This window comes from Gavialis gangeticus, unplaced genomic scaffold (assembly GCF_001723915.1).
Source record: "Gavialis gangeticus isolate Ggan-Ray unplaced genomic scaffold, GavGan_comp1, whole genome shotgun sequence".
Classification (NCBI taxonomy): domain Eukaryota; kingdom Metazoa; phylum Chordata; order Crocodylia; family Gavialidae; genus Gavialis; species Gavialis gangeticus.
Window position 1 is genome coordinate 16,543,799 of NW_017728997.1, and position 12,948 is coordinate 16,556,746.

Consider the following 12,948-nt stretch of genomic DNA (forward strand, 5'->3'; position numbering starts at 1 on the left):
TAGTCCTTTTGCTGAACACATTTTTTCAGTATTTTTTTTTTTTTGCATTTATCACTTCAGACTCTTTCTTAAAGACATTGTGAAGTGCCTGGGAAGAGAAGGGTGCGGACTCGGTGTTATTTTGTACCTCGGCAGCCTCTGTCGCTGCACTTTTCTCTTTTTTTTCCGATTCTTTTTCTCCCTCTTCTTCGTGCTCCCTTTCACCATCCTCGCTCTCGCTCTTCTCATCCTTTTCTCCTTCCTCCGCTCCGTCATTGTCTTTTGGGAGGGTGGAATCGCTGTCTGGTCCTGGGGAAGATAAAGCCTCCGTGGTAGCGAGCACGGGCCTGGCTGACTGTTTGCTGGTAGAAGCAGCAGTCGGAAGCCGGGTCGGCCACACAGTACTAGGAAAAGAGGAAATACCGCCACCGCTAAAGCCCAGGCCGGCAAGCAGCGTGCTGGTCACCACAGAAGCCACCGTGGCTTGGCTCCCGCTGGAGGAAGGTCCCATTCCTGTTGCCATTGAAACAAAGGAGAAGGGAAGGCCAGAGGAAGTCCAGGTAGAAGATCCAGAACTGATGGGAGCCATGTCAGCGGAGGAAGCAGGAGAAGCTGTAGGCTTGAAGAGGTCACCAGGAGGGGCAAGGGAAGAAAACACAGCAGAGAGAGCATCAGTAGGGGTACCTGATATGCTACCTCGGGCCATTTTTCCTTTTGTTTTCTTTCTCTTTTTCTTTCCATTCTGCTCATTACTCTGTTCAAATGAGACAAGTAAATTTATACAAACTGGAGTAAGATCCACCCCACAACAGCACAAGTACAAGAGTCACAAAGTAAAATAACGATGAGAGCAGACTTTCCCCGGGTCCAAAATATGAATCACACCAATGGGTCTTTATTTTTATCTTCACCCTCCCACCTCGAGCTGCTTTTGAGCAGGGTTTCCCTTTTGGGGTGGGAACACATTTGAGAAGGTTTAAACAAGTGCAGCTTTGCCCGTTGCAGCTCTTTAAACCTGGCCATGCAGAAGTCTAAAGCTTCAGGGTTGCATCTACACGAGACGCTTACTGCGCATTAGAGCATCACCACACAAACCGTGCTAATAGCCTGCTGCACCGTGTTATCAGGCTAATGCACAGTAAGTGTCACTAAATAATTGTGTGCCGGCACTAACTTTAGGTGCTGAGCATTTAGTTAGTACTTTATTAAGGATGTACTAAACCAAGGTGCATTAATGAACATGTAGATGCACCCAAGATGACGTAAGTGGCCACCCAAAATAACAACTGAGTTGCTAAGGTGTAGGAGTAGGTGCTGCAGCAGCCACCTATGCTCCCGGATTTGGGAGTGAACAGGAGGTCACGGGGGTGCCGGGACCCTCCCACTGAGACCCGGTCAGTGGGACTGCAGCCTCCGTTGGCATCGTGTTCAGCGAGGCTGGTCTGCACCACATAGCTCATCCTAAGGTTTGGCACTACGGCCAGCTAGGCATCGTCTTCTTGGAAAAGATCCCCATTGCATGCCTGGAAGAGTGCCCGTATGGGACAGTAGGAGGGTGGAAGGGGTCTCCCTCCTGCCCCGAGCTGGCTCCCATCAGTGCCAGCCCTTAGCAACCACCACCAAGTTGCTACCTCCTAACCCACGCAGCTCTCTGCCCCCACTGCAAGCACAGCCGAGCCAGAACAAAGGGCTGGCACAACTTGCTTTCCCAGCGGAGCCGCGGGAGGGAAAAGCAGGGGCTGAATTGCAACTCAGAGCTTCAGCTCTGCACTGCCTGCGCTCAGGCTGGACTGTAGGGTGCTGGTGACCGTTCTCCAACCCCATCACCTTGCCTATTCTAAATAAAAATGGAAGATGCATTCAAAAAAGAGCCTCGTGAGCTAAGCTGAATGTCTGGAGGGGCCTAAGCTACACCTGGGAAAAGGCAGATGGTGAAGTCATGTCCAAAGACACGAGCTAATCCTGTGGAGGAGCTGGGTTTTACACTCCCTGCTCAGGCCACGCGGCCTCCCTGATTTAGGAAACATGCTTCTTGTTACTAATTCAAGTGACAAAAATAAAGCAGGGGCTACAGGAGGGAAGGGCAGATGGGGCAGAAAGAGGAGCATCAAACCAGAAAGCATCTCAAAGCCTAAATATCTTTTTGGAATTTGGAAGAAGTTCGGTAGTTGAAGGATACTTCCCTTTCCCTCTGCAATTCAGGCAGGCCAGTGAGCTAGAAAGCTGCAGCACAATAAGAAAGGCTGCTCGCTCATGCTGTTTCTGCCATCACAAAGAACTTGAGATCTCCAGAGAAACTCTGTTCGCTGGAGATTTCCAGCCTGAACTTTAAATAAGCCTCTGAATTTTGGGAGGCTGCTCCATCTGAATTCTCTGCAGCTCTGTGAGATTTGCCTTTTTCTGGCAGACGTGTTTCATCTCCAAGCTGGGCTGCAGAATTACAATCTGACCGCACATTTTGCACGTCTAGTGCACCTCTGCATCATTAGAGATGTTAATCACTCTTAATCAAGAGCTGCATGCATGTTACTGGCATAGTAGCAGCTTGTTACCATTCATGAAGCCAGGACTAAAGCACTTGGGGCAAGAGCCATAGAGGTACATTAGATGTTTTCAAATTTAGGTATGGCAACACCTAAAAATGAGGCCCTGACCCTTGGTTCAAAGGAACAAGGTTAGGCATATGGGCTCCCAGCGCTGTCTCAGGGACAGCTGGATGGATCTGAAGGGAGGCGCAGAGCTGCCAGACACTGAGCTAGACAGTAAGAAACATGGAGTCCAGGAGTTTGACTGGACACCCGCCTTTCTCAGGAGCTTACAGTTCCTTTTGCAAGCCAGCGCCCCGAGCATGCACTGCAGGACAGACTCACACGGGTCCTCGCAGCCCCTGGGGATGGCACACTGGGCGCTGAACTGGTCACTTCTCTTGGGGCCATGGGTGGGTTGCTCTGCTGCATACTGGGATGCCAAAAAAGCTTGGCAAGAGTTACACTTGCATCTCCAAGGCTGCTCTGGTGCAGGGGTTGGTGCCTTGGGGAACCCAGGGAACTCTGCCATCCCCGAATGAGTGCAGCTGCCTCCAGGGTTAAGTGTCTGCTGAACCAGGGGCTCCTAGATCCCATTTTTGGACTCAGCCCCTGGAATCCAGCTACGTGCCATTTTTAGATACCAAAATACTTCCCTGGATCTCAGCCTTAGAGCACATGTTAGACCAGTACGAGGTCAGTCCGGAAATGTGATCAACATTCAAAACACTGACGGCCAGGACTTTCTGGGGACTGAAGGCTAACCGTACCCAACTCTGAAACTGCGCATGCATGCCCTCGAGCTGCACAACATCAATTTGTTGCATTTTCTGCCTTTGGAATACAAAACTAAGTGCCGCTAGCAGATGCTTACAGCTGCGAGTAATACAAATTAAAAAAATGTAAATGAAGAGCTTGCTGAGGTCTAATTTACGTGTCAGTAGATATTTTTACAGTGCTGGGAAACAGCGATCACCATATGACAAACCACTGTATGCATCTCTGTGCCTTTGTTATTAAAGGAAATGGAGCACAGCCTCACTCTCAGGGCTAGGATTACATACTAAAAAAACCCAAAAAACCCCTTCAAAAACCTGCCTGGACTTTTTTTCCTTGTGGGTGAAAAGTTTCTCAGACTCCAGAGCTATAAAGGTAGAAACTTTGAATCTCTGAATTGGGCTATTAAAGCTTTTGCTTAGGGTCTAAGTAACAAAACACCTTCCAAAACTGCAGTGGTGTGGTATATTCACAACATCCTGCTGCCACCTAGCGGGCGTGATGCCGCACTTTGCCAGGGCTTGTAAATAATTTGCTGCAATGATTTATGTCTCCAACTTACCACTCCTGTTTTTACAATTCTGGTCCCCTCAAAAATTCGAGTTGTGTTAGCTGGGGAAACAAAGAAGAAACACTGTTCAGCACATTATGAAGGCAAATGGTACAACGTGAAGCTGCTGAAATGCAATTCTTGCTACAACATTTCTTGGCAAGTGGAGACAGCCTAAAACTTCGTACACTAGAGAGCCATTGCTATCAAGCCCGCTGACAGATGACTATGGGGAAGAGAGGCAGTCACAGGCTGGGAACCAAACACTAGTAGAAAATCCCAGAAGCGGCCTGCTTTGCATAGCTAAGTCCTTCAGGCCTCAAATACACCACTGGTAAATCCAGAGTAAATTCGGGATTTTCAGACACCGTTGCCTGAAGATACTCACCTAAAACCATAGCCATGCTGGCATGCAAATCTGTGCATCTCACTTTACCCACTCAGCCTTTTTAGCTTTGAAAGTGGCAGCTTTAATGCACTGATTGAGGAACGATATGATCTTGCTCAACCACACATCAGGTGAAATTATATGGTTTGCTTGTACAGGGATCATCATAGTCGCTTTCTGGCCTCAAAATATATTAAACCATTGTTTATTGCAACTTATTCTCATACAGCAGTAATCTGAACCTGGTCCCTGGTATTTAGAATTAATATTAGAGTGTCTGAGTTTCATTAACTGGACTGACATTATATTTACTTCTCTAAACAGTAGGAAGATTTGCATCCCAGAGCTGTCGGTTTGTGACAGCATGGAAGAGGCAGGCAGAAATACGCACCAGGCTCTTTTGTAATTATTGTTTGTACTTAGGTACATATATCAGTGTTTGGCTGAGACTGCTTTGTGCAAATGATGGATTTAGAATTTTTTTTTTAAATCCTTTAAAACGGGGCCCACAATCATACACATTTTTACATTAGTTCCTATTGATAATTAAAAATCTGTACAGGGTGCCCATTGTCTAACAAACCAAATAATGATATTTTATTAACTATTTAAATCAGCAGATTCCACCTCCAGCTCTTACCACCAGTCAGAGTTTGCTACCACGTTAAGTTTCTGGCAGGACGCGCTTCCTAGCAGTGAAGACCGTGCCAAGAAGTGAAACGCAGAATGTGAAGAAACAGGAAGTGGGATTATTTTAAAACGTTGATCCTGGCACCAGTCTAAAATCGGAGGCACATTTCATTTTTTGGGCAAAGCAGAGGAGCACAAATAAACTTCCATGGTAGCATCTGCTTATCGACAGCAGAGCAGACCCCGACGTGGAACGGGCACGGCTGGTAACGTAGAGGGGCTTTTCTGCTGAGATCTAGTGGGCATCACAGTCAAGGTGCGCAAGACCAGTCCCTTTTATCCTCTGCTTAAAGCCCACTGGGATCCAAATTTCTGATTCTGGCTCTCTGTCAAGCTGCCCTTGCAAAGCCACAGGCAAGATCCGGGTACCTCAGCTACCATGGTGATAAGGCAGCATAAAAGATGCTGATTAGATATGATAGCTCTTGCCTGGCACCCTGCTCTCCCCCGATGTTGGTGAGAACACAGTGCTTGCTGGAGGAGTCTGACGCAGAGTGAATTGTGTCCACTGCCCGACTTCTCATAGACTGCTTCAGCTGTTAAGGACTGTCAGATTAACCATGTCTGAAACCTCCCTGTTCTCCAAAGGTCACTCTTAAAAATGTCTCTGTTAATTTGTTCAGTAGATTACATCTGACTCCAGTGATTTAACACTTTGCTTTTCTTGAGAGCTAGCCCTTGGCAGATGGTGCTTCACTTCTGCCTTGCTAAGTCTCTCTCCTGTGCAAAGGTGCCCACCGTGGAGGGATCTGTGCTTTCTATGCCACCTCCAGAAAACAAAGTGAGCAGTGGACAACAGTGGAAGTGTTAGCAGTTTTGCTTTAAAGTTAAAAAAAAGGAAACCTCTGCCACTTGAAAGGCCTCTCTATGATCTCACACTGATGACATGGCACCAGAATAACGTGGCAGCAGCTGATGGAGGAGGGCTCCATGGGCACTTCTACTCCTGATTTATATTTGTGTTTGGGGAGTCAATGAGATGGTGCACAGCAGATAGGCACAGGGCTGCCTTGGCCAGGCTGCATCTTCTGTCATCCTTCACCCCCTACAAACACTAGCCAGGCCTCACCCTTGCTACGTGAGGAATGCAGCTGCAGGAATTCCTATTGCACAGCAGCAAACCCTGCTAGATTTGATTTATTTGCTAAAGTAATTAGCCAGGGGCTGATTTAAAAAAAAAAAAAGCTGCAGCATTTTTATGCTCAGATTTCCAAAATATGCTGATCAGCACTCTCTAAGCTCATATACACCATTTCAAAAATAGCAATTAGACCAGATTTACACACACACACACACACACACACACACACACACACACACACAGAGGTTAGTACCAGGAAGGGCTTGTTGTATTCATCAAATCCAAGGTTCTCAATCCTGTGGAAAACCTGGGCTCAATAAATGGGCCTTGCAGGATTATTAAATCCAGGTTTTGACGAGCTAGAAAGGGGAAGCAATTGCAGAAGCTGACAACCTGTCCCCAAAAGAGACACTGCAAGGAAAGTCCCATTCATCTGAATAAGAGTTTTACTAACTCCAGTGGCTGATGTCAGGAAATCAGTGCTGTTTAGAAACACTCAAACTGCTGGTAAAATTATTCCACATAGACAGGGAGGGCAGCAAGGAGAACGTTAAACAGAGAAAAAAGAGCCATGTCATTTGAAAAGGAATTTGTTTTTTTACCTTGGAAAAGCATTGTCTGGCTAAAGTCACTACGCATGTCATTTCGGCACACTGCTTGAACTCTGAACAGATAAAGGATGTCAGGTGAGACATGGCTAATGATGGCTTTCTGTTTAAAAAAAATAGATGTTATTCAGTTTTTTTCCCCCCACAAGGACTCTGCATGATCAATTTGTTACATATAGAGCATGGCGCTAACACAGAATTTACATGGCACACGGGGCAAACTTATGTCTAACAGGGAGCCTTCAAACCTGTGCAGAGCACCCGGTCAAGGACGTGGGACGCGGGCAGCGCACAGAGCTCACGCTGCCTCTCCAGACAAGGGAGAAGTTGCAAAGTGCATTCGCCCCTGCGCTACCTTTCACTTCGTGTGTGCTGCTCTTCCCCCTGCTCTGAGAAACTGCAAATAAGGTACCTGACCTTTTACAAATGAAAATCGAAGTTCTGTACTGGGAAGGGGCAATTCTCATTGATCCCCTTCTACAGTAACAGCCAGCGCAGTATTGAGGCCAGGAGCTTCGTTTTGCAGTAACAGCAACAGTTGTGGCAGCTTCCTGCATGCAGTGACGATGGAAGATTGCCACCCGTGGCCACGCCGGAAATCATCTTCCAGTCCCTCCCGCAAAGGAGGTGTTTGCACAGGCATGCTACTGCATCAAAGGGGCTGCTCTGCTATGCAGCCGCTCCTCCATGTGCTCCGTGGCCCCCATGAACAGCCCATGCCTGCCTGAGAGTGATGAGCATCGACCACGCTGCATCCCCAGGCTTGCAATGCTAGCGCACTTTTTACTACTGCACAGTCCAGTCTAGCCTAAGACATAGCAGGTAATTGGATTTCCCTAATTGTCTCTTCCACAATCCTTTGAGAGCAAATTGTTTCACTGTCAAAGGGTGTTTATCTGTTGTGGCTTTCACCCGTGCTCCTCAACTAAATGAGGGCTGTGTCTGTCACCTATGACCCCACTCTCCGGCCGGGGGACTTAGGGCAACTCACTTCAGGCTAGCCCTTCATTGCATTCTCTGCACATTTAATTTTTTTTTTTTTTTTTTTACATAAAACTAGACATTGTATTTGTCCCTGAATCGTTTTTGCCGATTAATGCACTCCATCCTGATTGCTGATAAAAAAAAAAAAAAAAATCTCCCTTAAGAGCATGACGTTATGACAAGGGAGAGGTTATAATACATCATAACCTTGGGTGTCTTTCAATAGATTCCTCTCTGATTTCGTGAAGCACATCATTCCCTAATGTGACCCAGATAACAATGTCTAGTGGGGAAATTGAAAATATAAATGGAAATGAAGTAAAAGAATCTTCATCTAAGGGAATAAGAGAAGTATTATTCTATAACTGATTGAATGGGCCCAGAGGACTGTGTATTTCCAAAAAAAATGATAACAGTCATTAGGAATTTCACTCTCTGCTGCTGCATTTTTCATGTGCATATACAATTACTGATTTCATTATTGCAGAGCCTTTCTTTGATTAACAATAAACTGGCCTTTCAAACCTGAATATGTCACTTTGATTTTATATGCAGAGAATGTTAAAAGACTAGTGGAAGCAAGGACTGCACTTGGACAAGAATGACAAAGATCCAGTCCCAAATGGAGGGGACGGCTTGGTATTTCTGTCTCTGCCGGAAAGGTTTGGCCTCTCTCCGAGACTCCTCTGATCAGCAGCTGAGGAATCTCAAGCACTTCCTTTTTTGCCAGTGGAGTGAAGGCCACTGTACACTCAGCACCTAGACCTTGCCCTTGCCTTGCTACCCAGGGAGTGCTTACTAGGAGACAGTCCCGATGGACTTCAATTAAGTATTGCACAGTGGTAGGCTCTAGCCCAGCAAGTCACTTTTCAGGATCAGGCCTTTACTTTGGAGATCTATGAACTGAACACCAGCCAAAAGGTTTTCAGAGTGGTTTCAAGCTAGAGTCCCCAGCACATGGAAAGGAATTTGCCAACCTCTTTCCTTTTATGCTCATGCCAGCTTATTCATACCGGTGTCCTGGGGAGACTGGTCTGCAGCATTCAACAAATGCCGAGTCTTCTAATATAACGAATACAAATGAAAACCTAACCTTTCACTCCTGCAACCAACACTCTCCTACCCTACCTCTTCCTACTGAGAACGATACAGTGAAAGAGTTGCTTAAGACTAATGGCAATAGCTGATGCTGTAGTTTTACCAGGTCCTTGTCACTGTCCTTGGTGAAAGTCTTCTCCTTTTCATCTTCATTTTTAGTCCAGCTGTAGGAAATCATATAGTTCACAATGGGAGGGTGGTAGATAATCTCAGGTTGGTTCCAGGTCACTAGCAAGGCAGTTTTGTTCACAGGCTGAACTTTCATGTTGACAGGTGGAGTACTGCAAGCTAAAAGAAAAGGGGACAAGTATGAAACGCTGCACCACTCGCTGCAGGAAAGGAACATCAGGGAACCTGGCTTGTGAAATGTGTGGTCTTTTTGCAAACTAGTTAGGTTGCAAATGGTTTTGGAGCATGCACAAAACCTCCAGTCCTAACATCCGCACGCATACCCTAGCTGCATAACTTTCAGAGCTCTGCACGCATGCACATGCAAGTCCACACGTGGCATTACAAATCCAGAACTCTGCTTCCTTGGACCAGAGCTTCCTAATGTATACAACAGACTTCATAATCATCCTCTGCCTTGCAGGACGGCGAAGTGGGTTCTTTTCAACCCATTAGCAGATGAGAAACTAAGAGTCTTTCACACTCCCCACCCTAGGTTTCCCTGAAAAGCTTCTCAGTTGTCTTGTCTTTCAAATACCATAGTAGAAAAGAAGAGCACGGCTGTTACAGGACCCTCATCTGCACACCCTCCCACTCCCCCCACAACCAACTTCTCTGCCAGACAGTGCTGGGATAGCGCGTGGAGATGCCGACTTGACTAACCCGAGCCACCTCTACCTGGAAGCTGTGGCTTTTGTCACCTACTTGGGACTTAAAGATGCTAGAGGTTGCGGTGTGTTCAGAGCAGTCTGGGGGTTGACGTGTGCCTGCACACAGGGATCGGGGGTGAGGAGACAGGTGAGGACATCTTGGGAACCTTTCCCCCAGAGGAAGAAATGCCAAGCATCTTCTTATCCCAAAAGCCAACCAATGCCCATTCCAGGAAGACTGAGTCTGGCCACTAACCCAGTGAATCTGTTTAGAGCAGGAACAAATTAAGAGGTCCCCCAATGACCAACGAAAATGTTTTTCAAGTAAGCAAAATGCGAAGGCAAATATACTAATGGGGAACACTAGATGGCACTAATATGCTATCAATAAAGTCCGCACAGTTTTCCTTTTACAAGGCCTTTATATTTCCCGCAGCTTTAAAAGTCATGATTTAAATGTGTAATTCTGGACAGATTCTCACTCCCCGTCTTGGAAGCCAAACCCTGAGCCGGGAAGAACGGCATACAGAAGGTACCTCAAAGCATGCAAGGACCTGGCCTTCAGTGATGGCAAAGACTCCACTTTGCTAGCCACGGCTGTTCTTCCTTCTCTGACTGCCCATTTCAAGTCCGCGCAGCTGCCATCCATTTGCTTTGTGTGCGTGTGCATGAGTGTGTGCACGTGTGTGCATGTGCGACTACAGAAGAACCTGTGCTGCACTAAGACTTCCTAAGTGCTGGTTTCCACCTTGTCCTTGTAACATTTTAAACAAGCACCTACCGTTCGTGGATAAAAATGGGCTCTGAACGATTAAACGCCTTAAACACTAGTATTACCACAGTAATGGGCATGTTCGGTGCACTCTGTGCACTTGTAATCCGTCTTTCATAGGAAATCCACAGACAGTGAGAAAACAGAATAACATCTTCTCATGGAAAGATTTCTGGAGAGGGAAGAAACGTGACATTTGCCCCTTTTGTGAGCGGAGTTTGCTGCATGCCCGTACCTATCCCCTGCCGAAGCCACGGGTGGGAGAAACCCCCTGCACTTTCATGCACGATTTATTTACTTACCGACAGAATAAAAATCCTATTTCTTTGAAGAGCGGTGGCCACAACTGCCCTCTCCTGGCACTGCCACTTCCAGGAACCCTTCCACCCAGTCTGCAGCCAAGACGCAGCTCCTGTCTCCCTCCCCCTTGGCCACCGTCTCTTTACGCTGAGCACGTGCCTCTTCTCTCCGGCTTGTGCCCTGTACTTTCCACCTAGGAAACTGCTTGCTCCAAAATGTTTTCCCACTACTGCCAGGAGCTCACACGCCTGATGCTACCTGGGGACTAATCTGGTGGACATGGTACTAAGTCTCTCCTTCTGAAGTTGTTCTTGGACACAGCAAAACCTTTGGCGGGTCTCATGATGCCACTGTGACCACCTGGGATGTGGATGCTGCAGGTCATCCCATGCAGAATTGCAGAGACCTGGGGACCACTTTCTCTCTGCTCATGCCTGTCTATGGAGATTTCTCTCTCATCACAGCCTCCTCATTGATCCTTTTGCCATAACAGCAATGCAAGACTTGGTTCAACACAAAGGCCAAGGGAGCCAGGAACAGCACAAAAGCAGCACGCTCAGATCTCGGTCAGGCCCTGCTGCAAGCGTGGACGTGCCCTGCTACTCTTCTGAGTCTCGGGGTCTGCCGCCAGCCCGCCCAAGCTCCTCTCGGTCCCAGTGCTAGCCCCAAGCAAATGCAGCACAAGTACGACTCTCCATGGATACCTCTGATGCACGTGCTGAAATGTTTGCTCTGACTGGGGCCATGGAGGAGTCTGTAAAGACCTAGGAAGGTGAGTGAATTCACAATGCCACATTTCAAAGTAAATAAGGTTCATAATGTTTATGATTTAATAGAACAATGTTCCAATTATTCCAAGGCACAAGGGAAGAACGTGCTATAATTAAGTACTAACTAGCATGCTACTATTCAGCATCTATTTTGAGGACTTTTGAATTATGAATCGGCAAAATTAAGGAATCTTTTTCTTCTTTATAAAATGAATCACATGTTTTATTCATTTCGCCAAACCTGTTCAGGACACATTGGAATCAAAAGCATTTGCTCTAATAATTCAGTGCAATGGTTTAATTAAAGCACTACATAATAATGATGTGAGCATCGGATAGGAAGGAGAAAGTGCCGAATGATTTGGCCATCTATGAAAAACTGTCACTTTCCAGAGACCTAATTTTCTTTACAGTATTTTGGGTCTTACGTGTTAGGAAGAGAAGGATCATAGATTCTCTCTTTCTTCTTAGCAGGTTTAGATGTTCAAGAGCCTCCAGTCCTTTTGCAAAGTGAATAGTTGGATGACAAATACAGACTGGACTGAAAAAAAATGTCCAATCTGGACTGAATCAGAATAAACTGGAGAGAAACATGAAGGGTTATTTTTTTTTTCCCTAGGCTAAATGGACAAACAAGCTAGCAAATTCATGTTCGCTTTCAAAAACCACATCTGACATTGAAATCTCAAATCTAAGCTATTTTTAGAAGACATATCACCACTGCTGTTTTTAAATTCCAGTGCTGCAGTGATAAACAGAAGGGGAGCGTAGAGGGTATTATGTCTTAAGAACACTTAAAACACGAAAACCCCTGCAGACAGGCCTCATTTCAGGGCAAATTATCAGACTGGGAGAGTGGAACGACAACTAGCAAATGTGCTGGCTCTGCCTGGCCGTGCTGCAGAAAGGCTCTGCATGGGACGGGCCCAGGAGAAAGCGTGCAACGTGCATTTTGCAACACAGCACAGCCTCCGCCTCTGCGTTTGTGGCGGTCAGTGGAGGACAAGACTCAGCATCTCCCCTGCACATTGCACCCTTGGTGAAAATAAGGCACACGCCAGCACGCTGGCTGCCTTCTCTCCTACTGTCTGTTTTATCACCCCAAAATCCACTTGTCCTCTGTCTGTCCTTGCACACTAAAGCAACCCAGGGCTCTGCTTAGTCCGCAGCCCCGGCCAGGACAAGACGCGTACAACGCAGGATGACTTTTGTCACATTAGAAGCATCCCCATGGGCTGTAACCAACCAGCTCTGGGTTCATCCCTCCCATCAGGAGGATTATTCTGCATTGGTCCGGTCCTGCAGGGAGCAAACCAGGAAAGCCAAGGCTGCAACTGGACTCCAACTAGCTTTGAGCATCAAGGACAATAAAAAGTCCTTTTTCAGACATGTGGGAAGCCAGAGGAAAAGCAAGGGCAACATTGGACCCCTGCTGAACCAGATGGGGCAACTGATGCCCAGGAAAAAGCCAACCTATTAAATGGGTACTTTGCATCGGTCTTTCATCAGTCTCATGGGACGCCCATGCCTGCTACGGGACAGGGAGGTCCGGGTAAGGGAGATCCCCTGCCCTCCATTAATGCTGACCTCGTGAAGGAACACCTTGAG

The 12,948-nt window shown here is 46.8% G+C and overlaps 1 protein-coding gene across 1 annotated transcript in view; it reads right to left on the reverse strand.

The window, feature by feature from the left end:
* The window catches only part of PTPRG (protein tyrosine phosphatase, receptor type G), a 424,594-nt gene that overhangs the window by 91,369 nt on the left and 320,277 nt on the right, over window positions 1–12,948 (reverse strand). Inside the window, exons 9-12 of the mRNA XM_019504585.1 lie at window positions 8,784–8,968; window positions 6,593–6,701; window positions 3,844–3,893; window positions 110–598 (exon numbers count right to left, since the gene is read on the reverse strand). Coding sequence (XP_019360130.1) covers window positions 110–598; window positions 3,844–3,893; window positions 6,593–6,701; window positions 8,784–8,968 — 833 coding nt within the window. The remainder of the gene's footprint in view (window positions 1–109; window positions 599–3,843; window positions 3,894–6,592; window positions 6,702–8,783; window positions 8,969–12,948) is intronic.